The 26,173-nt window shown below is 37.2% G+C and overlaps 1 protein-coding gene across 4 annotated transcripts in view; it reads left to right on the forward strand.

Annotated features, from left to right (window-relative positions):
• The first annotated feature begins 23,013 nt into the window (after positions 1-23,013).
• Positions 23,014-26,173, forward strand: part of PTPRZ1 (protein tyrosine phosphatase receptor type Z1) — a 190,685-nt gene continuing 187,525 nt past the window's right edge. For 2 of the 4 annotated variants that reach the window (XM_003808636.6, XM_008960703.5), the window contains exon 1: positions 23,014-23,680. In XM_003808636.6, coding sequence (XP_003808684.4) covers positions 23,623-23,680 — 58 coding nt within the window. In that variant the 5' untranslated portion in view covers positions 23,014-23,622. The remainder of the gene's footprint in view (positions 23,681-26,173) is intronic. The other 2 variants (XM_008960705.5, XM_008960704.5) reach the window with 2 other exon arrangements.

Below are 26,173 nucleotides of genomic sequence, written 5' to 3' on the forward strand. Positions count from 1 at the left end.
TGCAGGAAAATGAATGGAGCTGGAGGCTATAATTCTTAGCAAACTAATTCAGGAACGGAAAACCAAATACCACATGTTCTAACTTATAAGTGGAAGCTAAATGATGAGAACACATGGACACCTAGAGAGGAACAACAAACACTGCAGCCTACCAGAGGGTGGAGGATGGGAGGAGGGAGAGGATCAGGAAAAAAATAACTAATGAGTTTAATACCTGAGTGACGAAATAATCTGTACAACAACCACCCTGACATGAGTTTACCTATATAACAAACCTGTATCCCTGAACTTAAAAAACTTAAAAATTCATAGAATACAAAGCAATTTTATCAAATAAAATATTGTTTTATTTAAAAAGTGAAGTTATTGACAATGGTCAACATTCCTGCCTCTGCTTACTGAACTCTGCAGCACTCACCAGCATACTGAAATCTGACTTCCACTCTCAAAGGCTCTACCTACACTTCTTTGTCAAAAGTCAACAATGACATTCTAAACTAATGCCCAGTGACCTCTCCTCAACCCTTCCTCTATTGACTTCAGTTGAGATTTGGGAAGGTTGAAGATATTTTTCCCTTGACTTCTTGCCCACAACTCTCAGTCCACTTAGCCACTCAGTCTTTGGAGCTTGGATTAAGACTATTTATATCATTGGCATGATGTTCTATTGAGTTCCTAGTCTTTTTCCTATTGATTTGAATGAGATCCCTATATATTTTAAAAATAGCATACGGTCTTACATGAGTTGCAAATATTTCTTTTTCATCTGCCAAAAGAATGGAAACATCTTGTATTTGTAAGAGAGAAAATCTTTAAGATAGAAGGAACTTGAATCTCTGGATCAATATGTAGAAGACCTACTGATTGGAAGTGCCCATAATGGGATACAATGTGACCAAAATATTAATGGTTATTAACACAAGCCATTGAAATCTGGTATTTATGTGCTACAGAAGCTTTCATCACCTTAATCTATCAAGAGGGACTAAGATCACCTAGATATTGTAGAGAGAGAAGAGAAGTGAGCTAAGAACTTTAACGTTTTATAGTCAGATAGTAGAGGAGAAAGAGCCCCCAAAATGTGGATTAATAATTTCCACTAAGATAAGAATGAAACTTAAAAAAATGCAATATTACTGCAGTCAAGGAAAAAGAGCATTTCAAGAAAGATGAAATCATTAATTGAGTTGAGAGTTGACAGAGGTTAAGAAAAACTAACATGGTGTTCATTGGAATTAGTAACATAGAAGACACTGTTAATTTTAGCAAAATCCAATTATAAGGAAAATGGATGAGGTGTGAGTGTAAATAAAAAATTATAAAGGAGAAAAAATCATGCATGAAAGAGAAATGTGGTTCAAGAAGGGTTGGTTTAATTTTTTTTAACTCAAAAAAAATCCTAGACTTAAAATAATACTGAAGGCAAAACCTAATAATGAGATGTGGAAAACCAGAATAGCTAGATAGTAACTGATGAGGTGAGGACATAGAGCAAGAAATGTGATCCAGGTAAATGGGGAAGGTTCACCTGAAGTTCAGAGCCATGAATTTCCATCATTAAAAGAAGAAAGATGGAAGACAGAATGAGATCAACCAGAATTACATTTGGAAATACAGTGGAACAAAGCTGAGGAAACTCCAGATGGTGGCTTCAGTTTCCTCTTTGGAAGTTTTCTGATGAAAGCTAAGGATGTGAGTAAGGATAGTGGAAAAGAAATGGAAAACAAACTGACTTGAAAAATGAAATCAGGCTTCTGATATAGTTGGAATACATTTGACTTTGATTAATACAAAGTAATAGGGAAACCTATTTACCCTGCTTTGAGTTTTTCTTGTAGGATCTGTCACCCAAAGGCATAATAAAAAAGAGATAATTGGGTTAATCCTGGTTTGAAGTTTTCCCTAACAAGGGGAAGTAAACTGGAATATTGGCAATAGGAAACTTAAAATAATAGATTGTAGAGACCAAGGAAAGGAAGGGAAGTGAAGACAGGAGATGTCTGAGAGACGGAAAGAAATATAAAGATAAATGGACTAGAAATCATAATTGTGTGGAAGCACAATCCCAATACAACTAGTTAAATAAGGAATTTGGAATATCAATTGTGATTAAAGAGTGGATTGTTTAAATTAGCACTTTTGGAGGTGAAGTGGCATTAAAAGAAGAAAAGTTCCATGGTGTGCATAGAGTGTGTAGTAATAAAAACTGGAAGTGAGTGAAAATTATCAGAAAAGAAAAAGTGTATTAGTTGAGGTAGGAATGGCTCCCACAGTCATGGAATCAGATAGGCACTAAGGCCATGTTGAGAAATACATAATAAATCCTCGTGTTCTCACTTCTAAGTGAGAGCTAAATGATGAGAACACCTGGACACATAGAGAGGAACAATATACACTGGGGTCTTTCAGAGGGTGGAGAGTGGGAGGAGGGAGCGGGTCAAGAAAAATAACTAATAGGAACTAGGCTTAATACCTGAGTGATGAAATAATCTGTACCACAAACCCCCATGACACAAGTTTACCTATGTAACAAACCTACACATGTACCCCTGAACTTAAAATAAAAGTTAAAAAAAAAAAAGAAATACATAATACTGTGAGAGACTTTGAGATAGTGTGTGGGCTCCCTAAACATACTTTTAATCATTGAGTCTCCATAAGCATAGAAACCACGTCTACTTTGTTTATTTTTGTATCTCCAATATCTAGCACAGTTCCTGGCACATGAAAGGGACTTAATGAATGTTTACAAATAAATGAATAAATAAATAAAGGAAGGAAAGAAAGATGGTGTTGGTAGCCAGCCTCCAAGATGATTCCCAATGAGCTTTGTTCCTGGTATTCACATCCTTGTGTAGTATCTTCTCACGCTGTACCAGGGTTGGTCTGTGTGACCTCAATACTAAGGTAGAAGTGAAGATGTGTCACTTCTGATGGTAGTTTATAACAGTATGCAGCATTCATTTTGGACCACTGGGGAAAGTCATGTTATGAGCAGCACGTAGTGAAGAACTAAAGCCTCCTGTCAATAGCTATGGGAATGAACTTGGAAGCAGATCCTCTGGCTCACTTAAGTCTCCAGAAACTGGAGCCCTCCTGGCCAACAGCTTGACTGCAATCCCGTGAAAGACCCTGAGCCAGAATCACTAAGCAAAGTCACTCTTAGATATCTAATCCTCAGAAATGATGTGAAATAATAACGTTGGTTTCTTTAAGCTGATAAGATGTTAGGGTAATTTGTTATGCAGCAACAGATAACTAATATGGATGGCAAGCTATTTTTATTGGATGTCTCAGAACTTGTTCCCTTTGCTATTTTCCCCCATTTCTGCATAGAATCAGAATTAATATCTTTTCTCCTTATTCTATATCATAATAATTTTAAGAATCCGATATTCTCACTTTAGTAATAAAAAAATCAGAAGTATAAATTTTGCATCCAGAAGTATAACATACCACTAAATTATGGCATAATGACGTTTTCCCCTCGTTTTATGAGATATTGTCTAGGCTGATACAGAAGGTATAAAGAATGTTGAAATTGTAGTGGTTTCCCAATTCCCACTGAATTATTGCCATATTTGGCATGTTTTTCAGCTTCTCTCATAAGCAAAGCAAGTCAGTATGTCATAATTCGCAAAAGTCAGAAAATGTACTTTCAGCATAGGGTGGCTCCACTATTGCTTACTTTTGTTCATCCCATTTTTAATTCTAAGTAATTAAAGCCTCAATAGTAACAAATCCAAAGATAAATTGGGAACTTAACTTTAGAGATAATTAGTACTGGATGTAATACAATTTCTGCTTAAATCGAGTATTTATTCATGGCATTGATTAAAAAACAAAGCATTATATGATAAAACCGATTATACTAAATGATATTTAGAAGTTTATTATGTTTGTCAGAAAACAGTTAAATGAATTGAAGGAATATTGTCTGTTATTTCTTAAATGGGAATGTAATTTTCAACAGATATTTTAGGCAAAAATTTTAGAATAAAATTTTTAAAGAGTATTAAATTAAGACAGTTCATGGCACTGAGAATTTCCCAAGTGAATTTTAATAAAATAATAGCCACTTTATAAAAATAAAATCCTGCCACATGGAGTTTCCTACCATTATCTGTATAAAATTTAGTGACATATAACAACCAAAATTTTAGATAATATCATGATTATTCCCTCTACATATACAACGTATATGTTTCCCTTGTATCTCACTTAAGGATTATATATTAAAAATATAGAGCTGTCTTTATTTATAAAACTGAGTGAATCCCACAGGGTTCTTGCATATTCTGTGCCAAATTTCTCAAATTTATGAAAAATACAATAATCATATGCATTTTATATAACATGCTCTAACTTATCTGCATAATTATCAGAAAAGTTTGTACTTATTTTATTTAGTATTTCCCTATATTATAGCAATATATTTTGATTTAGCTTGTATTTTTAAAATGTATAACTAAATGACATTCAATTCTTTGGTTAGATTTGACTCATAAAAGAGATAACTTGGAAGCACAATTAGCCCTGTGAAATTTGCTCTAAAATATCATTTCAGTGCACATTTACACTTGTTTTAGTTCACCTACGATGCAGGCCTGGCTCATTGTACTTTGCAATTCATTTATCCTGAATGACAGCTTAAAATAATCAGTACATCAGATAGGATAATAGAGGGCCCATAATAATAAAAAATTCAATTTCCTAATGTAGAGTACATTTTATGTTATTGGGCATATTCAAAACCACTTCAAAAATTTTTAAACAAAAGCATTATAAGAATTATAGCTGCAGCTATAACTCAGTTGCTTATACGTATGCATGTTTATACCAACGACTCTAACATTCCTACACTATATTTACAGAGAGCAAAAAAGCAACATATGCATACATGTACAATATGTGTTTCACTTAATGTCCAACTGGCTAATATTAACCAGCATTCATTAACTTAGAACCTTGAGGGAAGAGAGACATTTCTCATGCTTCTTGGAACTACTCTTCTCCTCCCATCTGTAAGGTCTCTAGTATAATGTACAAAGCAGGTGATTAATAAATATTTTTATTTGAGTTGACAATGGCTGGGCAAACATTTCTTTGTCAATCCAATAGCTTTTTATTTGGTGCTAAGCTTTCTTTCGTGTTAACTGGGTTAGAGTTATACTGTGACTATACTAATTTATGCCCCCAATAGTAGATATTGTTTAGTATATTTGTTTGGCTAAAAAATACTCATAACAATAGACATGATAACTCAACCATTAAATTAAGAACACAAATGTAAATGCAGAATATTTTTAATGGATTTTGGCTTCATGGAATATAAAAACACCACTAAGGTAGATTATGGCATTTGGCTATTTGTTCAAGAGTGCTCTCAAACTGCAGATACCCTTGACTGAGGTACCAGGTCCTAGGCCCACACAGAAGGGAGTAGCCAGCTCACCACACCAAGTGGCCTGTCATTAAGCTGTGCTCCGCAGAGGTGCGTCTCAAACTATAACATCATAGGTACAGCACTTAAAGAAAAATTTTCATTATTTGATATCACTCTTCTAGAGTTCTTTCTTCCCTTTTGCTCTGAACAAGAATGGCTCAATTCCAGGCAAAACCAGCACTTACTCCCATTACGTTGCTTTCCTGATTGGCCATCTACAAAATGTAGTTATCATCTTAAACAGAGATGGAAGCTTCACCTTGCTATGTAAGCTCTCTGATTAACATAAATTATCAATTTATGGCAGTATAACACAATTTTACTATTTTATTTTGCTGTGAGGTTATTGGCTTACAGAAATTATAACTCTAACCTTTTAAACGTTTACAAAAAGTGGTATTATAAAATATTGATTGCAGACATATGCAAGATATCTAGGAGAAGAAAAGTCTATTTTACCAACATCTCACCTGCAGTAAGCTTGTAAGACCAAAAGCGGTGGCGAAAAAGAGTCCTAGGCAAACTAGACATTATAGCAAAGGGGTTGTCTTTTGTATAATCTTGTCATTGAGAAAATCTGACAGTACCATCCTGTCAGAAAAAAAGGCAAAGGAAGTAAAAAATAGGAGATCCTGGTATGCAAAAATTAATAGAGCGACAAGTCTATGTTTCATCATATAGAAAAATAAATTATAATGATGAATAAATTCAGAAAGATGTAAAAGAAAAAAAAACAATGAAAAGGAATAAAAATGATTGTTGCTGGAAATAGATGGAGTTCCAAGGCGAATTCCTTAAATAGAATCAGAGAGCATTAAAAAGGACAGTGATGTTACAGAATTGTAAATCATTGATTATGATACCATTTAACCTTGACTCCTGAGAATTTATGATGTGCGTATGTTAAGGAGTTAGAACTAGCATTAAAAATGTTTTAAACAGTTGAATATTTTAAAAAGTAAAAAAAAAATTGAAATCCTTTAAAATATAATGTGTGATTTATTTGATTGATGGTCTTACATAAGTATTTATCCAATAAACCTTAATACTTCCATTGTTTGTCACACAGAATCATATGTGCTGATATGGGAGAGACAGAATACCACAAATCTGAATGGCTTTGGAAGCATCAAGAGCTTGACAACCAGAAAAAAAAAATAGAGCAGTTACCTCAAGATTCTGATCAAAAATGATTTTAAACTTAGAATTCAACACTCAGCCAAAATTAATTCAAGATAGGAGTAAAGATGTTTCTAAATAGACAAAGTCCTCAGAATTCTCCTTAGGTGCACACTTTCTCAGTAGTGAACCCTGGAAGCAGGTAATCTGGCACAAGGAGGAGGTGACAAGAATCTCCAGGAAGAAGGTCAGTGGAGGTCCCAGAAGGAAAAGTTTCTGGGACCTGGAAGCAACTAGTCCAGATTGAAGCAGATCAGAATTTTATGGAAGCGTTTTCTCAAGAAGTAGCAAAAATCAGAACATCTATTGAGTCTGAAAGTATTGAGAAAGGATTTGTATTATTCGGCAAAAATCCAGGGTAGAATTATAACACAGAGATAGAAAATCAGGAAAAATAAACAGGAAAGGTAATAATTATTCCAGAAATTATGAGGAAAGAAAACAATCATATATGAATGGTATTTTCATGGTCATAAAAATACAAATTCTTAACATTGATCAAATGAAAATTTTAATGTAACTCTTGAAGAATGGGAGGGAGGGAGGAAAGTTTGTATATGGTGGACAAGGATGTAGCTAAGGCATATTTAAGTTTTTCATTTGGGGAAATCAGCATATTTATAAAGATTAAGAAGTAGCCATATGAGCATGCCACATAGAGGTTTAGAAACAACCACCAAAAGAGAGAGCTAAATAAATTAAAGTTGGTTGCCTCTTGAAAGCTGGTAATGGTGAAGGGCATTGACGGAAAGAGGTTGCTGTGTTTTTTGCAAAGAACTTTGTAGAATATTTGTAGTAACTAAGCATTTACACATTAATGGAAAGCAAACTCAAAAATAAAAAAGATGGGCACTGCCTACATGAATGAGAAAGTTCCATTTTGTTCCCTGCTCAGGTATCTGCCCAGGCTGCAGAATTGCTAGTCTGTATGTTTACCTGAGGTAGGGAAAGTAAACACAAGGCTAAAAGAACATTAGACAGCCAAGTGGAGCAGACACCAGCATTGGGCATGGCAAGGATACAAGGGATATCTAGTATGTTAGTTTTCTATAGCTGTCATAGCAAATTGCCATGACAACACAGATTTATTTTACATTTCTGTAGGTCAGAAGTTTGACATGGGTCTCACGGGGCTAAAGTCAAGGTGTCAATAGAACTGCCCTCTATTTTGGTCTGTCTAGGAAATAACCCATTTCTTTGCCCTTTCCAGCTTCTAAGGATCACCCACATTCCTTGGCTGGTGACCTTCTTCATCTTCAAAGCCAGTAGCAGCTGGTTGAGTTTTTTTCACATCACATCAATTTAACTTATGCTTCTGCTTCCCTCTACCACTGTTAAGGACCTTGTGATTATTCAAACTCTCATGGATAATCTAGGATAATCAACTTAACTTTGGGTCAGCCAATTAGCAACCTTAATTCTGTCTGTAACCTTAACTCTTCCCATATATCATAACTTATTGACAGCTTCCAGGAATTAGGATGTGGAAATATTTGGTGGGGTGGAAGGGAACCATTATTCTGCTTAACACTCTTAGGGATGGAATGGACAGCTGAAAAGGTAACTGGGCTTCAGTTATCTTCCTAGTACTTTATCCAAAAAGGATTCCCATGGTAAGCTATAGGGTAGCCAGCCACAAGGGTCTCTGGGATGGATCAATGGTTGTAGGCTTTAAGGGGGAAAGGCAGAGACAACTCTGGATCATGTACATCAGAAAATGTTGCAGTACGGAAGCTCCAAAGAATCCACATATTCACCCAACCCACAAGAGTTAGACTTTGAATACCTTCAAAAGACACAGACAGCCAGTCAGTGATAGAGAAGTGGCAAGAATCAATAAGAAGAGGATTGTGTCATTGTAAAGATAAGTGAGGAGATATGGGCCATTTTTCTCTGACACTCTATTCCAAGTCCAGAGGAGTCAGAGCTCTTAGATAACTTAGAAAATCCTGTAAGAAGAATACTCCATGACGAGGGCACTTGAGTCTAACCATGCCTTGGGAGGAAGGTAGGGAGGGAAAGAAGAAGTTTGACTTTATATGATGTTGAAGTTGCAGATTTTATTGGAGTAAGTTTTCTTAAAACGAAAGTGTCCAGAAACCTTACCAACTCTGACCAAGATGCAATAAGGGATGTGAAAAGTAATTTGCAACTTGGTAATTATAGAGAACAGTTCATGGAAAAAATTAACTCTCTTATATTTTTACCTCTATGAGTCTATATTCTTCAATAACCTGTTACAAGTACATAAAAATCTGGAAAGACAATTCAATTTGTAATCTAACCAAGATCATATTAGTGCTGGGAGGTAACCAATAAGAACACCATGTTGCTCAACTGAGCTGAAGCACCATGTTCTTTCCTCGGGCTTTTTCCAGCAGTAGTTCTTATTTCCAGCAATAGTTCTTTTTAAAACTGTAATCTGACTGTGGAATGAAGAAAATGTGGCTCAAGTTAAAAGTGGCAAAAGCATTTTTTAAATTTTTCTAAGCAGCAATAGAATGACTGGTGCTGCTATAAATACAAGCTGACAACAGGTCATGCCTTCATGATCTTAAATTATATAAATGACATCAACTTTTTCTTCTCAAAAGTGAAAAAAGTAAGAAATAATCAGAGAAGTGATTTGCTTTTTTAATACATACTGTTTGTTTTGCTGTCACTTTCAGTCCCTTCGTCCTTATTCATCCACTCTCTTCAACCTCCTACAGAAGCCTGGGATAGAGCAACATCTCAAAGATTAATAAAGGAAGTGGGTTAACATTCTGTGAGCTGTTTCAGTTTTGACACTGGAGATTGTTCATATTTTTTTCTCTGAAAGACTTTAGAATTGTTTTATGTTCAAAACCTAAGTTAGCAAAGCAATTATCAAACCATTATGCAATCACAAAGTGTACTCTATTGATTTGGGGTTTCTTCATATCATTTTATTTTGTACTCTCATATTCTCTCTCTTTTCTCTCACTCTCTCCTATCCTTGCCTCCCTCTTCTCTCTCTCTCTCTCTCTTTTCTATGTAGGGGACATCTCTATTCCTATCCATATTTATTTCTCCTCTCCTTCTAGGCACATTGGAAAGCCAGTGGGTTGGAAGGGAAGCCATATATGCCATATCTGTGTGGAGGTATTTAAGTTGACAGTGCAAGAACAACCAGCACACTGTTTCTCTGAAATGACGACAACACATGTAAAGAAAATGCCAAAAGCTGAAAGCACCTTGGGTTACTGAATAAACACATCCAAGACAGGTAGCTTGTAGAGTTACTTGAACACATAACAGGCTTCAAGATAGCAAGACACTCCTTGTTACTGCAACATTACATAGCCAGTGTTGACTGACATACTTTGCATGACCTATTTCCCCATTTTATTTTATTTTTATTTTTATTTATTTATTAATTTATTTTGAGATGGAGTCTCACTCTGTCGCCCAGGCTAGAGTGCAGTGGAGCGATCTCGGCTCACTGCAAGCTCCACCTCCTGAATTCACGCCATTCTTCTGCCTCAGCTGGGACTACAGGTGCCTGCCACCACGCCAGGCTAATTTTTTTGTATTTTTAGTAGAGATGGGGTTTCACCGTGTTAGCCAGGATGGTCTCAATCTCCTGACCTCGTGATCCGCTCGCCTCGGCCTCCCAAAGTGCTGGGATTACAGGCGTGAGCCACCACACCTGGCCCTCATTTTATTTTTTGTTATTTTAATTTATCCTCATTTCTAGGCACTCCTTCATGTTGTTAAACATGCTTGATCTTCAAATTTTAATTTTTCAGTTGCATATTATGTATATAAAGAGATGTATCTTTATATGCATATCTTCATATACATATAAAGATATATATCTTCATATACATATAAAGATATATATCTTCATATACATATAAAGATATATATCTTCATATACATATAAAGATATATATCTTTTTATACATATATGAATATATGTGTATATATAAGTATATATGTACATCTATCTATCTATCTATCTAAAGATATAAAGACATAAATGCTAAGAAGAACCAGTATCACTGGAATATGAAGCTAGCAGGAAACTTGCCAATTCATTTTGAACTGCAGGTGTTCAGTCGGTGATATGGTAAGAAGCGGGTACTGCTGCTTAAGAAAGGTGCCTTCCTATGGCCGACTAAATTCAAGGTGTATTTATGGAAAGAGGATACACTCTGGAATCAGAGAATCTCGAGTTTTAATTACAATTCCACCACCACATTTTCTTTGGTTCTGAGTAATGCTAAACTCTGAGCTCTGGGGAACATCCATGAAATGGGGAAATGATCTATCTCATTGGCACAATTTGGGAGGAATTAAATATAACAGATGCTAATGTATTTGGCATAGAGTTGGTAGTCAATAAAGGATAAATATTACTATTATTATGTTTTTCTGATAAGATTTTGGAAGTTAATCAGATGCTCAAAGCTTCAGGGTAGAAAAAAAGGGTCCCAATATTGCCCCTTTGTTCTCCAGCCTTGAGGACCTGAATAAGGTAACCCAAGCTTTGCAAGCTGTAAAGGATCAGAGACCCATGTGAAACACTGGGGTAGTTTGCCTACTTTACTTATCTCTTTCACATTCTTAGAATTTTATTTTTAAAAGCTTTAGCTTGGCACTGTCTATGTAGTTTTAAAATATTTTTAGCATACTGTGCATTTTTTAAAAACTACTCTTCTTTTCATCTTTTGCCACCTCTGTACCTTGTGATCCTGTAGATCCCTTGTTATTTATGTATTTATTATATTTCCCTTATTATTGGTATCTTTATTCTTAAAATATTTCTCCTTTTATCTTCATTCTTATTAGCTTTTAGAACTTCCTCTTATTACCTCTATAAATATGAACTTATTTATATAATGTATTTGTCTCAATGTTTGCATTAATATGTTCTTTTTATTTTTGTTTACTGTAGTGCTAGGATTTTTGTTACTTTAATGGAAAAGTCTTAAAAGTCTTTTTCTTATGTTTTAGTACATTTGGTGTTAATCAGCCCACCTTTAATCTTTTATGCCTTAATTCTTTCCCTTGTTATGTATCAGGTCCTTGCTCTACCTTGGGTAATTCTGATTTCATAGTGCAAGAGACTGTATTAATTCATTTTCATGCTGCTGATAAAGACATACCCAAGATTGGGTAATTTATAAAGAAAAAGAGGTTTAGTGGACTTACAGTTCCACATAGCTGGGGAGGCCTCACAATCATGGTGGAAGGTAAAAGGCACATCTTACGTGACAGCAGACAAGAAAGAATTGAGAACCAAGTGAAAAGGGTTTCCCCTTTTAAAACCCTCAGATCTCATGAAACTTATTCACTGCCATGAGAACAGTATGGGGGTAACCACCAGGTTTAAATTATCTCCCACCAGGTCCTTCCCACATCACATGGAAATTATGGGAGCTATAATTCAAGATGAGATTTGGGTGGGGACACAGAGACTATTTCAAAACATTTGTTCAGCGGCTACAACAGCTAGAATTTATCTTTGGGTGCTGATTGGTCTTTAGTTAAGTAAAACAATTTTAGGGGACTTTTGGTTTATAAAGTTAAGGTCGATGCCCTAATCTGGAAAGGAGAGTATGAGACAATTAATTCTAAATTTAAGTACAATGAAAAAATTTTCTAAATTGTAAACTTCTCCATTGTGTACACAATGTCTAGCACAAATAAATGCTGAAAAAATACCTGTGGAATGAATGAATTGCAAGAATGAAAGGTGTTAGGCTGCAATCTAAAGAGGTGGCCAGCAAGTTAAATACCCTCCCTATAAAACTACATAGAACATTCAGTGATATCATGCTTTACATTTTCCTTTCTGCAATGTAATTCTTTCAGTCTCCTCATGTCTTCAGTGAATTTTATAATCACTACAGTCTAGCTGTGCAATGACTTTCTGCAGTCACACAGCATGGGATCTCAGGGTATTCTTATTTAAAATTTAAAGGCATGAGTGGTCCCATAAGTGAATCCTTTAATGTCACTTGAGTTTTATGTCTATTCTTGTGTTTACTCTCAGTCCCTAGTAACTTCAGGTATGAGGCAAGGACTAGGAGAGAGCCTGCACTGTCTCACCATCCCTGAGAGAGGCAATGTCTTTTTCTGCTGAAATCTGCTATATTGACTTCCCAAGTCCTTCCAGGGATTATGTTCCAAAATATCTCTACCGGGTAACTGAAGAGAAATAAAAGCCAGAAATCCTTTTCAAGCTCATAATAATCTTATTTGGGCAGACAGCATATTTTAATTCCCAGAATACTGTTTATTTCTCACATCACACACGTGTTACTGACATTTGACATTGGGTAAGCTTTGTAAAATGTACTACATATCAGCAAAACAAAGTAGGCACACATTTTCTGGTCTGAGTTTGGCAACAGATTAGTTGGTGTGGAACCTCCTAAGCGTTCTCAAGGAGAAGCAGTGTAGATTAGTGATTAAGTATGAGTTCACATCCAAGGTCTGTCACTTACGATCTGTGTGACTTTAGACAAATCATTCTGCCTCTGCTTTCCTGTGAGATTGGAAAGATGGTAATAAGTCCCACATCATAGGTTTGCTATAGAGATTAAGCAGTTATATATGACGCTTTTATAACAAAACTTGGCACCCAATATGTGCCATGAAATTGTGGCTATAGTCACTAGTATGACAGAAGGAGATAAAGTAGAGGACTGATAATTAGTTTTCTGGAACCTTAGTTTGTACTAGTTTCTCAATTGCACATTTTCTATTTGAGTTATATTCTTTCTTATGAGAGTAATGAGAGAATTTTCTAGGGCTATAAGCCTCCTCAGCTTCTGTTCTTATTTTAAGGAATAAGAGAAGCTGTCTAGAGATCATGTAGGAGAAGCAGATGCTTAGAGAAGATGACCAATGGCAAATGTCAGAGTTTTGAAACAGCCTAGAAATAGAGATATTTCTTAACTCTCAAATTTAAAATAACTAAAGGCCGAATATTGGCAACACTTCAGGGAAAGTTCACAGTCTTCAGGTCTGGCTGCCTCTTTGCTTGAACAAAATCAGGGGAGGAGGATTTAATTGTGAAGAAAAAAATAGAGGGTAAGATTAAAATAAGCCAGGAAATCCTCTGGAGTTGTTCTAGGTCTGCTAGCCCACACTGTCAGTTGAAGAACTGCAAACTCAAAAACCATTAAGTTCTAAGTCAAGGCAAGTAGGTTATGAACAGTCTAAGACTGTTATAGGAAACCAGCCTGTAAGTCAAACGAAAGAAGATGCCTTAATCTGAGGGCCTAATCTAGTGTCCAGAAACTGACAGAAACTTCAGAGACATGTGCCAGAACCTTGTTATAAGCAGGCAAGAGGAGCTGGTAATACTGGCTTGGCAGCTGCCCTTCTTCAATGAATTCATTCATATATTTGAATATTTTTAAAACACTGAATATATGCCAGGTCTGTTGAATATGTAAGAAAAAAATATCTAGAAACAGACTGGAAATTAAGAGTAAACTGTAGGATTTAGTGACTGATTAGATGGGAATGTTGAGGAAGAAGGAGCTAGGAGAATTCTTGGTTTTGTGGAAAGCACCAGTTTTAGAGGAATGATGAGTTTTTGTTTTGAGTGTCCCGCATGTACAAGGCCATTAGAATGTGATATTTTTATCTTTTAAAGACCACTATTAATAGAATTAGAAAGGCAGAAACCTAATTGTAGTGGCTTGAAGAGAAATTAAGAGGTGGAGATAATGATTAAACTCTATCCTTACCAGAAAATATGAAGAAAGGCATCTGGAACTCTAGCTGTAATGAGACAAGAGAGGTGTTTTTTTTCATTTGTTTGTTTTGTTTTCAGAAAAAGATAATGATAGCTTGGCGAAAAAAATAAATAGGGAGTGGGAGAGATTGAAAGAACTGATGGGCCGGGTGCGGTGGCTCATGCCTGTAATCCCAGCACTTTGGGAGGCCAAGGTGGGAGGATCACGAGGTCGGGAGTTTGAGACCAGCCTGGCTAACATGGTGAAACCCCGTCTCTACTAAAAATACAAAAATTAGCTGGGTGTTGTGGCATGCACCTGTAATGCCAGCTACTCAGGAGGCTGAGGCAGGAGCATTGCTTAAACCCAGAAGGTGGAGGTTGCAGTGAGCTGAGATCATGCCATGGCATTCCAGCCTGGGCAACAGGGTGAGATTCCATCTCGAAAATAAATAAATAGGCCGGGCGTGGTGGCTCATGCCTGTAATCCCAGCACTTTGGGAGGCCAAGGCGGATGGATCACAAGGTCAGGAGATGGAGACCATCCTGGCTAACACAGTGAAATCCCATCTCCACTAAAAATACAAAAAATTAGCCGAGCATGGTGGCGGGCGCCTGTAGTCCCAGCTACTCGGGAGGCTGAGGCAGGAGAATGTTGTGAACCTGGGAGGCGGAGCTTGCAGTGAGCCGAGGTGTGCCACTGCACTCCAGCCTGGGTGACAGAGCGAGACTCTGTCTCAAAAATAAATAAATAAATAAATAAATAAATAAATAGAGAAAAGAAAAGAAAGGACTGATGGACTGTTGCCTCCAGAAGAGTCAGGGAGTTCAGATCAAGCTTGGAAGAATTAGAATTTAGCAAGAGAAAAAAATTACAACATCTGGAATTAGAAGGAAAGTTTTCTTTACAAATAGAGGGGAAAGATTTGTTCCTGGTCCCTAAAGTTAAATGGATGGCAGGAATAGAGAGAAAAATACTTTGGCTAAATATAAAGGTGAATGGTTTTTAATATGGTCAAAAATATAATGGATCATCTAGGGTAATTGTGAATTGTTTTTGCTTGGAGATAGACAAAAAAACAAAAACAAAAAACAAAACAGCAAAATGACCATTTATCAGAAATGTCTGTAATCTGAAATAGAGCAACTCATTCCAGTGACCCCATCCAGTGCTGATTCTTTAATTTATAGATCTTGTTTTATACATTTGCTTTCTAATCTAAAATATCCTGGACATTTTTCAAAGGCCTAGTGAGCAGGCAGATATTGATGTTTAAATTAAGCTTGTAGAAAGACTTTAAATCTCATGTTTGTCTCTGATATAATAGGCAGAAGGGGTTTTTTTTTAATCTTTAAATGGCAAATAAATGAAATTAGCAATAAACCTATATTTGGTCATATGGATCTTTGTAATTTCATACAAATTTGAGGATATATTGCCTTGCAAGTTATTTCAATAATGAAGTTAAGATCAGGGGTGTTTGGAGAGAAGAAAAATATGATTCTTCCATCATGATCTATAATAAAGGTGGTGGTGGGGCAAAGAGAAGGGAGCAAGTTGTGCCCGTGTTGAAATATCATCGCTAGCTCAGGACCAGCATAATGTAGAAGAGGAATCACTTCTCCTATTCTAAAATATACAATTCTATCAGTACGACGAATACTTATCTTGACACAACCAATAATGAATAATATAGCACACTGCTGACTTACATAATCTCCTCAAATAAAAGCTCCCACTATAGAATCAGATTAATTCTCCTTGGGTAATACTTTTGAATCTCTGGAAACAATCACTAACGCCGGTCCCTATTTACTGGTGTATATTCCATATTAGATACTCATTTTATAAAGATTACTCTGGTATTGAGCATGGACTAAAACATAAAAAGACTAATGGCAGCACATTCAGTAGGAAGGCGGGTGCAAAGTTTTATCCAAGAGGGACACAGCCAGAAACAAGATGAATTGGAGTTGGAAGAAAGGGATTTGTACCTGAGAATAAACATCTTCGAGATTAAGAGCAACTTTTCTAAGGAAGCAACATGACTCTAGTAAGGCTTATCCTTAAATAACCCAAGATGGTTCCTAATAATAATTAATTCCTCTTCTAAGTGATTATAAATTGGGTTTTCAATAAACATTCTAGAATCAACAAAAGCTTCTTTGATAAGATCAAGAAGCCACGGAAGAACAACAGCCTGAGGAGTGGTTGGTGAAGAAGGTTAAATGAATCCAATTACTTTGCCAAGAAGGTCTTTTAAGTTTATAGCTATAGATACAGATGGATGGATGGATGGATAGATAGATAGATAGATAGATAGATAGATAGATATGTGGTTAGAGAGATAGATATAGGCATAGACATACAGAATGAAGAAAGAACAGAGTAGAGAGAATAATAAAGGTAAAATATTAATTGGAGAGTATGGATAAAGGGTATACAGAATTTCTTTGTGCTAGTTCTACAACTTTTCAGTAAGTCTGAAATTAGTTCAAAATGAAAAGTTAAAAAAAAAAACCCAAAATATAAAACCTGATTTTAAAATGCGCAAAAAGCCTGAACAGACACCTCACTAAAGAAGACATACAGATGGCAAATAAGCATATGTAAAGATGCTCGAGATCATAATTCATTAGCAAACTGCAAATCAAAACAATGATGAGATACTACTACAACATATCTATTAAAAGAGTCAAAATCCAAAACACTGAGAATACCAAATGCTGATGAAGATGTGGAGCAAAAGAAACCTTCATTCATTGCTGGTGGGAATGCAAAATGGTACGGCCACTTAAAAAAATGGCAGTTTCTTATAATACTAAACAGATTCTTATAATATGATCCAGCAATCAAACTCCTTCGTATTTCCCCCAATGAACTGAAAATTTATGCTCACACAAAAACCTGAATACAGATGTTTATAACAGTTTTATTTATCACAGCCAAAATTAGAAGCAACCAACATGTCCTTCAGTAGGTGAATAGACAAATAAACTGTACTACATCTAGACAATGGAATATTATTCAGCATTGAAAAGAAATGAACTATCAAGCCATAAAAAGACATGGAGGAACCATAAATTCTTATCAAGAAACAAGCTGATTTTAGCCAGGCGCGGTGGCTCACGCCTGTAATCTCAGCACTTTGGGAGGCCGAGGCGGGCAGATCACGAAGTCAGGAGATTGGACCATCCTGGCTAAGGCGGTGAAACCCCGTCTCTACTAAAAATACAAAAAATTAGCCGGGCATGGTGGCAGGCGTCTGTAGTCCCAGCTACTCGGGAGGCTGAGGCAGGAGAATGGTGTGAACCCGGCAGGCGGAGCTTGCAGTGAGCCGCGACTGCGCCACTGCGCTCCAGCCTGGGCGACAGAGCAAGACTCCGTCTCAAAAAAAAAAAAAAAAAAAAAAAAAAAAAAGCTGATTTTGAAGGGCTGTATATTGTATGATTCTGACTATATAACATTCCGGAAAAGGCAAAACTATGAAGATGGTAAGAAGATCAGTAGTTGTCAGGTAGGAGGGCAGGATGAATAGGCAAAGCACAGAGGATTTTTAGGACACTATTCTGTGATAATATAGTGGTGGATACATGTCATGTTACTTTTGTTAAAACTCATAGAATGCACAACACCAAGGTTGAATCCTAATGTGAACTATACATTTGGGGTAACAATGATGTGTCCACGTAGCTTCATCGATGGTAACAAATGTACCACTTTGATGTGGGATATTGATGATGAGGGGAGGCCATGCATGTTATGCATGTCTTGGGGCAGGAGGTAACAGGAATGGTCTGTACTTTCCATTCAATTTTGCTGTGAACCAAAAACTGCTCTAAAAAATAAGTCTATTGAAAAGAATCAAAATATCTAAAAATGAGTCAATCAATTAAACAGCTTAGTTCAATATAGAGCCTCAAAAAAACCTTAATATCCTTAATTTTAAGAAATACACAAATGAGCTTATCCATACAACAAATGAAAATTTTCAACTCAAGATAGCATTTTAACAAATCCTGTATTTGGGAGGGCTTCTACAGGCTGAATATTTGTCTTCCCTCCAAAATTCATATGTTGAAACCTAATCCCCATTGCAGTGGTATTTGGAGGTGGGCCCTTTGGGAGATAATTAGGTCATGAGGGTGGAGCCCTCATGAATAGGATTAATGTCTCATAGAAGGGGCTCCAGAGAACTGCCTTGCCGCTTGAACACGTGAGATTCTTGCAAGAAGATGGCCATCCATGATCCAGGAATTTGGCCCTCATCAGACACCAAGTCTAACAATTCCTTGATCTTGTACTTCTCAGCCTCCAGAACAGTGAGAAATAGATTCCTAATTATAAGCCACTCAGACTAGTATTTTGTTTTAGCTGCCTGAATAAACTTAAAATAAACCCAAGATCTTTGCCATGATGACATGTTTTCTTTTTAAGGGAGAAAAAACTGAAATCTAAGTAATATTCATCCAGAAGTAATTTTCAAAGTTTATGATTATCTTTTATAACCACTGTTTCATTGAAAATATACAAAATACAGAATAATATTATTCTACTGATACAATGAGAAAGAATTATCTTGAATCTTGTACTGTACCAAATATTCCTGAAGTGGAAAAAATGATTCCTACCTTTTTGTGTTTTTTAATATAATGTTCTCACTGAATTATTGAATATAACAGGTTTAAATTACTTTACAGTCAATCCTGACAAGATACTAAAAGGCTAAGAATGTAACATGCTGTGGTTTTCCTCTCAAACATAATTATGCCTCCTTCAGATGGACTCAGGGTGGCACATCACTCTTAGCTCTGGAGCTATCAGTGAGGACCCTCCTACTTGTTTTATGCCTGATACTGGAAAAATGCAATAACAGGCCATCTGGGCCACTAGGAACAAAGATGCAAAGCTCAGGCAGGTAGGAATGAACTGCTTTTTAAGCAGAAAGTTCTAGTAGGACAAATCCAAATAAAAGATTTGTCTATGCTACAGGAAGTAAAATTAGTCTTTAATGTTTTCAGAAATTTCACATTACAAGAATACTAAGTAGATGTCATTGTGTCAATCAGATGTGAACAAAATTTTTAAGGTGTAAAACACAAGATAAATCTAGCCTCATAGTCTAAAATACATTGTTCCATGTAAAATGAGATCTATTTCTGACAAACACCTTATAATTACCAAAGCTGTATTTTACTTCAAAAGAAATAACTATGACTTTCTCAGTTTGTAAACATTTGATTCAATTCAGTGACTTCTGTTCATATTTAACATCTGTTCAAATAGATTTTTCAATGACAATGGATAAAAATGAGCAAAAATGTATGTGAGCCTAACATAAACAATTTATTGTTATAAGAAAAACAGATATTTCACTTCCCATTTAATTTCATAGTTTATTCAGTGACTATACAATATTCTATAGTCACTGTGTTATAACATGGAAGTGTTGTAAGAAGCACTTCCACCAAATTTAAGTCAAACAGATTCTGCAAAGTTAACATCTCCTTTTCCCCATTTCCATCTACCTATATTTATGTTAGGGACATTTTGGAAATAATCTGTAGAGTAAGGAAACTTATGGAAAACTACGGACATTTTATAATCACAAGTGACCAACCCTGATATTAGAAAATTCTCAGACACAACAAAATAGATTGCCAGATTTTGCTAATAAAAATACAGAGCACCTAGTTAAACTTGGGTTTCAGATAAACATTAATTTTTTTAAATATAAGAATGTCCCAAATATTGCATGAGAGTACATAAAAATTATTTATTGTGTGTCTGAAATTCAAATTTCACTGGGCATCCTCTCTTTTATCAGGCAATACTATGCAGAGACATTTTAGTAGTGATGCCTTTCTCTCCTATTAGAATGTGAGTCCCTTTATGGCAGAGATGAAATAATTCGTTATGCATCAGTGTGTGATACATAATGAACACACACAACAGAATTGTATTAAATGAAAAACTGAATGTAAAGAACAAATTTTGAAGACCCTCAAATTTGTTCTCTCTTAGAAAACTCTTGAGTTTTGAAATTTTTGTCAAATCTTCCATTATGCAACCATTATCTACCTCCAGAAATATTCCTTTTCCTTGTAGGTTCAACTAATATAATCTCTTCTCATCTCTTCGTTTAAACTGTTCATATGAAACAGTATATTATATTTATTGAGAGTGATAAGACTCCCAGAGCTTTGGCTTATACATGAGTTTGGATTTACAAAATGCTCCAGGATGGTATGTAGGTGAGGATAAAATGTATCTAGTTTACCAAGCTAATGTTTTAGATATAGGTTCTGTTTGTCTCTGTCTCTGCCTCTTTCTGTTCTGTCTCTGTTTTTCTACATATATTCTCTCTGAATACATGTATACATAAATTTATATATATATGTATACTCTGAATGAAGGTGTGTGGTTTTGCAAGTTTATAACTTCAACTCACAATGGCTAATGCACATTAATCAGGTACCATGTCTCAGAAATGACTATGACCCCAGTAACACTGTGAACTGTGAGATACAGTACATTTTTGATGTTCCTGCTCTGCTGATGCCTTCTCTTCTCCCATGCCTTGGCTGTTACAGTGACCTATATTCCAAGGACCTCAACCTCCTACTCCATCATCCCTCCCAGAGATCATCAGAACCACATTCACTGGTCCTCCAGTCAGTTTCCCACAGCTGTCATTCAGTCTCACAGAATTGGCCTATATCCTGAATCCCATACAAACCTCAATAGCAACATGACTATGCCCTCAAGGTGGCTTTTGTGCCTTCCCAGGGAATGACAGTAATATTAACTATGAGAACAAAATTAGCAGAAATCACATATTCCCCTTCCCTTTTTACTAGGGAAACTTATTTCAACAGTGTTGTTGTTTGGTGATCTAATTCAAAAGATTGACAAGTGATGTGATTTTTTTTGTCCAGTAAGAGAAAAGTCAGGGTTATTGTGGTTGTTGGATTATTCTTGCAGGCTAGTGGGGTATCCTTGATAATTGGAACCTACTGGAACACCATAATTCCCCTAAGCAAACCAAGCTTCCCCTAAATAGTGGAAGTTCTTAGGAGTTTCTTTTGTGGTCCCTCCTGTGTTGCATTTCACATATAAGCTGCTCCACTGGGAAATCAATGTTTGTCACAGTCTGACCCCACTCAATCTGCTCAAATGTAATTCACACTGTTTTTTTAATGGCATATGACATCTGCTTCTTTCCTTCCTGTCCTCACTGCCTTTGACATGGTTTTTTTTCCTGCTAGTCCTTCTTGTTTAACTACACATCTCTAGGAAAGCTTTCCTGCCTACTCCAGTCAATATTAAATAAAACTTTCTCTGAACTCTCAGTGCACAGTCAGTTTATACACCTGCATACTTCTTGTAATGCTAGCAAAAAAAATGGCCCCCAAATTTTCTTCCTATATGGAAACTCACATGAGCAGCCATCAATCCCCATCATAATTCTTGTAAAAGTTGTAGCATTTCTATTTCTGTTCATGGAAAGAATAAGATCAAGGATCAACTTCTTAATATTGATATGTGTTTCTGAATAAACACTAAATGGTTTCAAAATCTGTTATTACATGACTATAATCTATTCCTGAAGCAACAGCAAACTGCCATTAGCTCGCACATTTAGCCAAATGTTCACAGGCTGGGATATTAGCAAGAACTCGTAGTAACACTTGAAATACATTCAGAACCCAATTTTATGTGCAGTAAGTTTTCTTTAAAATTTTTAAAGCTAGAATACTATTTTTGAGACAAGAACAGGACACAAGAGTACACACTGTACAGATACCTACATCAAATTGTTACTAAGAATACATGGGATAATTCCACAACTTGGCTTTCTGTGCCTTAGATGGGACTCCTAAAAGGCTCTAAAGTGGGTCTCATATACGAAAAACATGTACTAATAGTTAAAGGATATCATACAAATGAAAATCTCATAAATTTTCAGTGTAGAGACTACCACCAATTACCTTCTCATTGTTTCCTTTTGGCTTCAAATTAATTCAACAAACATTCAGGGAACATCTATTGATTTTTTTTAAGGCCATTTTGCTAGGATCTGGGGTTATAGTAATAAAGGCAAACTCCCTGCCATCAAGGCGCTCACAGTCTAATTCTGAACACCACCAAAGAAAAGAGCACATGAGGGTGACATTTCCAGCTCTAAGGCAGCAGAAGGTATGCATTATACATTTTTTGCATACCCTTCAATCAAGAAATAAAAAATCTTCCCGTTCGACCCTGTGGGAGGAGGCACTTGTGTGGTTCGGTCTGGCAGGACCACCGCCGTGTTGAAAGTCCCCCCAAACAGCTGTGCCCAGCACGGCAGTTTCGTTGGGGTCTAGGGAAAGGGCAGGGTCAGACTGGTCACAATCAGGGCTGGAGATTTTTTGGAGTCAACTCTCCCAAAGGCAATGGGGTCTACTGCTTTATTAGGAAAATGGAAAGAAAAAAGGGAGGGAAACAGTGTACCCAGGCGCCCCCACCACATTCTGATTGGACCCACTTAAGCATCTGCAGAAAACAATAAAATGAAAAAAACTCTTAGAGGTGAAACTCAAAGGTCAGCCTCTGGCTGTGCGGGACAATGGGTGTCCGGCCTTCCCTTCCCTTCCCTTCCGAAGTGATGAAGGAGTTCCAATGTTCTGCGAGCATTGGAAACCCCAGCGGATCCCTCTAACTCCAGGGCAGCTAAACCACTGGCAGCGGACAGGGGGAGGATTGTCGGTGTGTGAATTGCTACCCTGGGATCCGGACCCAGAGCGGCAGCCGCGCCCCTCCGCCCCCCGCGCGACCCCGGGTCCGAGGCACGCTCCCAGCGGAGCGGTCCTGCGCCCCCGCCCCCTCCAGGAGTCGCGGCGCGCACAGCCGGGCTGGAGCGCGCACCCGGCACTGAGGCTTCGCTGCTCTCGGAGCGTTCAGACTGCGGCCGCCGCAGCCGGCGAAAGAGGCAAAGTCCCGCACGCCGGAGGACATGCGCCTCGGCTAGCGGCCCCGGGCCCCACCACCGTGCGGCTTTCTCCAGATTATTCCTCTCTCGCTGTCTCTGACTGTCTCTCTCTGTCTCTGTCTCTCTCTCTGTCTCTCACACACACACACACACACACAAACACACATACGCACGCACGATCTCACTTCGATCTATACACTGGAGGATTAAAACAAACAAACAAAAAAAAACATTTCCTTCGCTCCCCCTCCCTCTCCACTCTGAGAAGCAGAGGAGCCGCACGGCGAGGGGCCGCAGACCGTCTGGAAATGCGAATCCTAAAGCGTTTCCTCGCTTGCATTCAGCTCCTCTGTGTTTGCCGCCTGGGTGAGTGAGAACAGCTCGGTGGGGTTTCAGCTCCGGGATCGGTGGGATGAGGGTGGGAGCATTTCAGCGTGTCCGCGACTTGCCGCCGCCGCCATCTAGCCAGGAGGAAAAAGGGACAGCCAACTGGGCTCCCACGGAGCTGGCGGCCGCGCGGTGCAGGCAGCTGCGTGGGATTTGCGCGCCCCCTCCCCGCCCCGCGCCCTCGCCCCTTTCATCGGCCCGCGGGCATTCGTGCCCCGGGCCCCAGGAGACGGAGCTACTGGAGACGGAGGGCTACTCGGATCCCTGCCGCCACCGTTCTTCTCTCCTCTTTTGCAAAGTGTAGAAATCGCCTTTTAGATATACATAGGAAGATAAATGACCAGAAATTCAGCTGTGGTGCGGCACTGCGTACTGTACTGTCTTTTTTGCTGTTCATTTTTATGCTACAGGTATGATGGGCTTAAATGGAAAGTACACGTGTCTGATGTGAATTGCAGACACACACACACACACACCTGAAAGGTAGTAACAGGCACAAGCACCAACCTGACTTTTCAGGGTTTTTTTTATTACTTTCAATTTAGTCATATTCAAGTCTGGGCAATTACTTACAAAAAAAAAAAGTTCCATCTAAATCTCTAGGTTTGGTCAGTGCTGCCAAAGTCAGAGGAGAGCTGCAGGTTGATATACTTATTCATAGATTTCATTTTTCATTTACACCCTCCAGGTTACATTTAAAACTGAAATTGCATTCTGCAATAGCCAGTTTAAGCATTCCCTTTACCTGCGATGCAGACTCAAGTTTTCCAGTCATTTTCGATAAGTGCAAGATTGGACTTTTGCGTTTTATTAAAGAAATGCTTTTTTTCCTTCATGATTTTCCATCGCGATAGAATATAATGGGTTTACGCATTAACCTGAAAGTTACAAAGTGTTGTACTTCGCTTTGTGAGTACACATATTTAATTCTTTTCAGAGGCTCCCAATTTTTAAATTTTAGATGGTTCATAATAGAGTAGATATTAAGCGTACATTTTCATCCAATAGATGGTGCTGCTCTTGGCACAGTAACCTTTACAAACAGAAACTATTTTTAAGTTCTAATAAATGAAAATTACATTGCAAATACGGTGATAATTGCCCATAGACCCCCACACACATGGACATAATTTAAATTTCAAAGGCTTTATGAAAGTGCTTGGGGTGATGTGATGCACAGTTGACACATAAGACATGCAGGGGAATCTCTGATCTCCATTGATTCTAAAACCTTATAGTCAGTTCTGGAGAGGGGAAGACATTTTTAAAAAGTACGTGGTCATCAAACACCTGTTGAATTCACATTTCTATTATAGATCTATTTTAACAATGAAGGCAGGTCCTCTTAGTAATTAAATTATTTAAGTAAATATCACAGTAGCAAGGAAATAAACCAGAGAGTATTGCTTTGTATGTCTTCAAAACCAGATGCCCAGAGCATGTTGTGGATCCTTTTGAAAAAAAAAAGATAAAATTCACACATTATACAATTCATCTTTTTAAAATGGTCCAGTGGTTTTTAGTGTATTCGTGAAGTTGTGCAGCCATCACCACTATCTAATTCCAGAATGTTTTAATAACCCCAAAAAGAAACCCCATGTTCCTTAGCAGCCATTCCCCATTCTCCATGACCCTAGCTCCTAGCAACCACTAATCTACTTTCTGTCTCTATAAATTTGCCTATCCTGGACATTTCATGTAAATAGAATCATGCAACTTTTGGCCTTTTCTGTCTGTCTTTGTTCACTTGGCATAATGTTTTCAGTTTCATCCATGTTATAGTATGTATAAGTACTTCATTCCTTTTTGTGGCTGAGTAATATTCCATTATGTCAATATACTAAATATATCACATTTGCAAAGGTTTTTCTCTGTAAAGCATTATTTGTAGCCTATCTTTGGTTGTATAGTTTTCAGTTTGTTGGACATTTTCTTTAAGTCTTTGGTGATGTAAAATTTAAGTGTAAAGAATTTAATTAACTTTTAAAGACTATCACAAGCTTATGTAATGCTACTGAATGTAAGCTTGCATCGGAACTCCAAGTGAGTTTTGTTGAGACTAGAAGGTGACTACTTTTGTATTCCTCACCATTTTAACAAAGTTGGCCTTTTACACAGTTCCCAACAGGCTGACCTGCAGGTATTGGCAACATCAAGTAACATAAATATCTTGATCTTGGGGCAGTATGTTTTGAAAAAGTGAGGCACATTATCTTCAAATGAAAAAGTTAGGCTCCATTTCAATTATTTTTCACTCAGCACCTATTTCAGTGTTTGTGGATGCGTTTACCCCTCATCTTCAGTGTTCTTAGAGCCAATGAGGTAGCCTGACATATGTATTAAGTGCTCAGTAAGGGTCTGTCAACTGACTAAGACTTGCTGTACAGGAGAACAGCTCAATACAATTTGAACATTAGGCTGTCATTCTTACCATTATCCAGGAACAAGTTGTAGAGTTCACTAAGATATTGA

The sequence above is a fragment of the Pan paniscus genome, chromosome 6, assembly GCF_029289425.2.
Source record: "Pan paniscus chromosome 6, NHGRI_mPanPan1-v2.0_pri, whole genome shotgun sequence".
Classification (NCBI taxonomy): domain Eukaryota; kingdom Metazoa; phylum Chordata; class Mammalia; order Primates; family Hominidae; genus Pan; species Pan paniscus.